The sequence below is a fragment of the Urtica dioica genome, chromosome 9, assembly GCF_054948205.1.
Source record: "Urtica dioica subsp. dioica isolate 48M chromosome 9, U.dioica_male_clone48M_v1_H2, whole genome shotgun sequence".
Classification (NCBI taxonomy): domain Eukaryota; kingdom Viridiplantae; phylum Streptophyta; class Magnoliopsida; order Rosales; family Urticaceae; genus Urtica; species Urtica dioica.
In genome coordinates this window covers 6,430,749-6,432,197 of record NC_142764.1, presented here as the reverse complement: position 1 = coordinate 6,432,197, position 1,449 = coordinate 6,430,749, and the positions used below count along the sequence as shown (strand labels likewise).

The 1,449-nt window shown below is 50.9% G+C and overlaps 1 protein-coding gene across 1 annotated transcript; it reads left to right on the top strand.

The window, feature by feature from the left end:
* The first annotated feature begins 558 nt into the window (after positions 1-558).
* LOC149384723 (uncharacterized) lies at positions 559-1,248 on the top strand. The gene has a single exon (XM_089626136.1). The coding sequence runs from the start codon at positions 559-561 to the stop codon at positions 1,246-1,248; it is 690 nt and encodes a 229-aa protein (XP_089482262.1).
* The last annotated feature ends 201 nt before the right edge of the window (positions 1,249-1,449 follow it).

Genomic DNA, 1,449 nt, shown 5'->3' with positions numbered 1-1,449 from the left:
GTGAACCCTCGAGCGGAAACGGGACCAATCCTTGCCAACCCGACTCCGCCACACATCGCGGCTCTCGACCAAGCGTCTAATGAGAGAGGACGCAGGATAAGAGTTACCCCCGTGGCGACCCCCAATGACAACACGGACATGATGACACTCTTCCAAGAGTTGAGGGACGAGGTACGAGGCATTAGAGCAACTCAAACCCTTACGCCCGACGTCCGCAACATGATGGAAGATGTGGCTTCGCCATTCACAGCTAATATCCTCGCAGAGGATTTCACACGTGACTTCCTTCTACCACGCATTCCCGCATATGACGGAAAGGCCGATCCACTCTGTCACATTCAACAATATCAGATGTGGATGAGAGTGGGGAGACACTCACCAGCGATCATGTGTCAGGCGTTCTTCCTTACTCTGAGTGGTCCCGCCTACCAATGATTCCTCAAGCTAAGGCCCGGAACCCTTCGATCTTTCGAAGAGCTGCAACAGAACTTCCTCGCTCGCTTCAGCGGTTCTAGAGAGAGGAAGCTGGGAAAAGGCCACCTTCGGACAATCAGGCAGATGAGAAGCGAATCTCTTCGCGAATATTTGTCACGGTTCATTGATGAGTCAAACAAGGTTGATAAGTTTGAAGAAGGCGACGCCATTTCTGCCATTCTCGATGGACTTATACTCGGTGACTTCCTCAGCTCGTTGATCAAGAAAGAGCCGAAGACAATGACCGAGCTCACGGCCCAGGCCGGGAAGTACATCACTCTGGAAGAGTTTGTCCAGATCCGAAGGACAAGCGACCATGGAAACCGCCGAAGAGATGACAATGACTCCGATGACTGGAAAATGAGGAAGACACGAACCAACATTGCCGAACGATCCCATACCGGCTCGAAGCATCTGTTGGTGGAAAAGTTTCGAGACCACTCAAATTTCACCCCGCTGAACGCCCCACCTGAGAGGATCCTTGCGTTGGCACGCGACAAGTTTACCGCTCCCGCGCCTCTAAAGAGCGACCCCGCCAAACGAGACCGTTCCAAGTACTGCGAGTTTCACCAATGTTACGGGCATCCGACCTCCGGATGCATCGATCTTAAGAGACAAATCGAGTCATTAATCCAAGGAGGGGAACTGAAAGAGTTCGTTCTCAAAATGGTCAACAACGCCGAAGTCTCGACAAGTCGACACGGTAAAGCAGTGGACAAGGGGAACGATTACGGGGCTCAAAGGGTAAGAGCCCCTCTCAACGTTGTTACCTAAAAGTTAGAAGCCATCCAAGCAAGAACGAGATCCGCATCGATGATCAAACCCCACATGCTCTCCATTTTATCACCATCGTTTTTGTCCCACCACATGTAATTCCCCACGAAGGGAAACCTTTTGTAATCCACTTAGCGGAAAGACTTTTATCAATGAAAAACGACCTCCTTTTGTTGCCTCTAACACCGACTTAACCTCCAT

Excerpts from the sequence above, each read along its gene's own strand:
- LOC149384723 (XM_089626136.1), top strand. The coding sequence starts at position 559 with ATGAGAAGCGAATCTCTTCGCGAATATTTGTCACGGTTCATTGATGAG.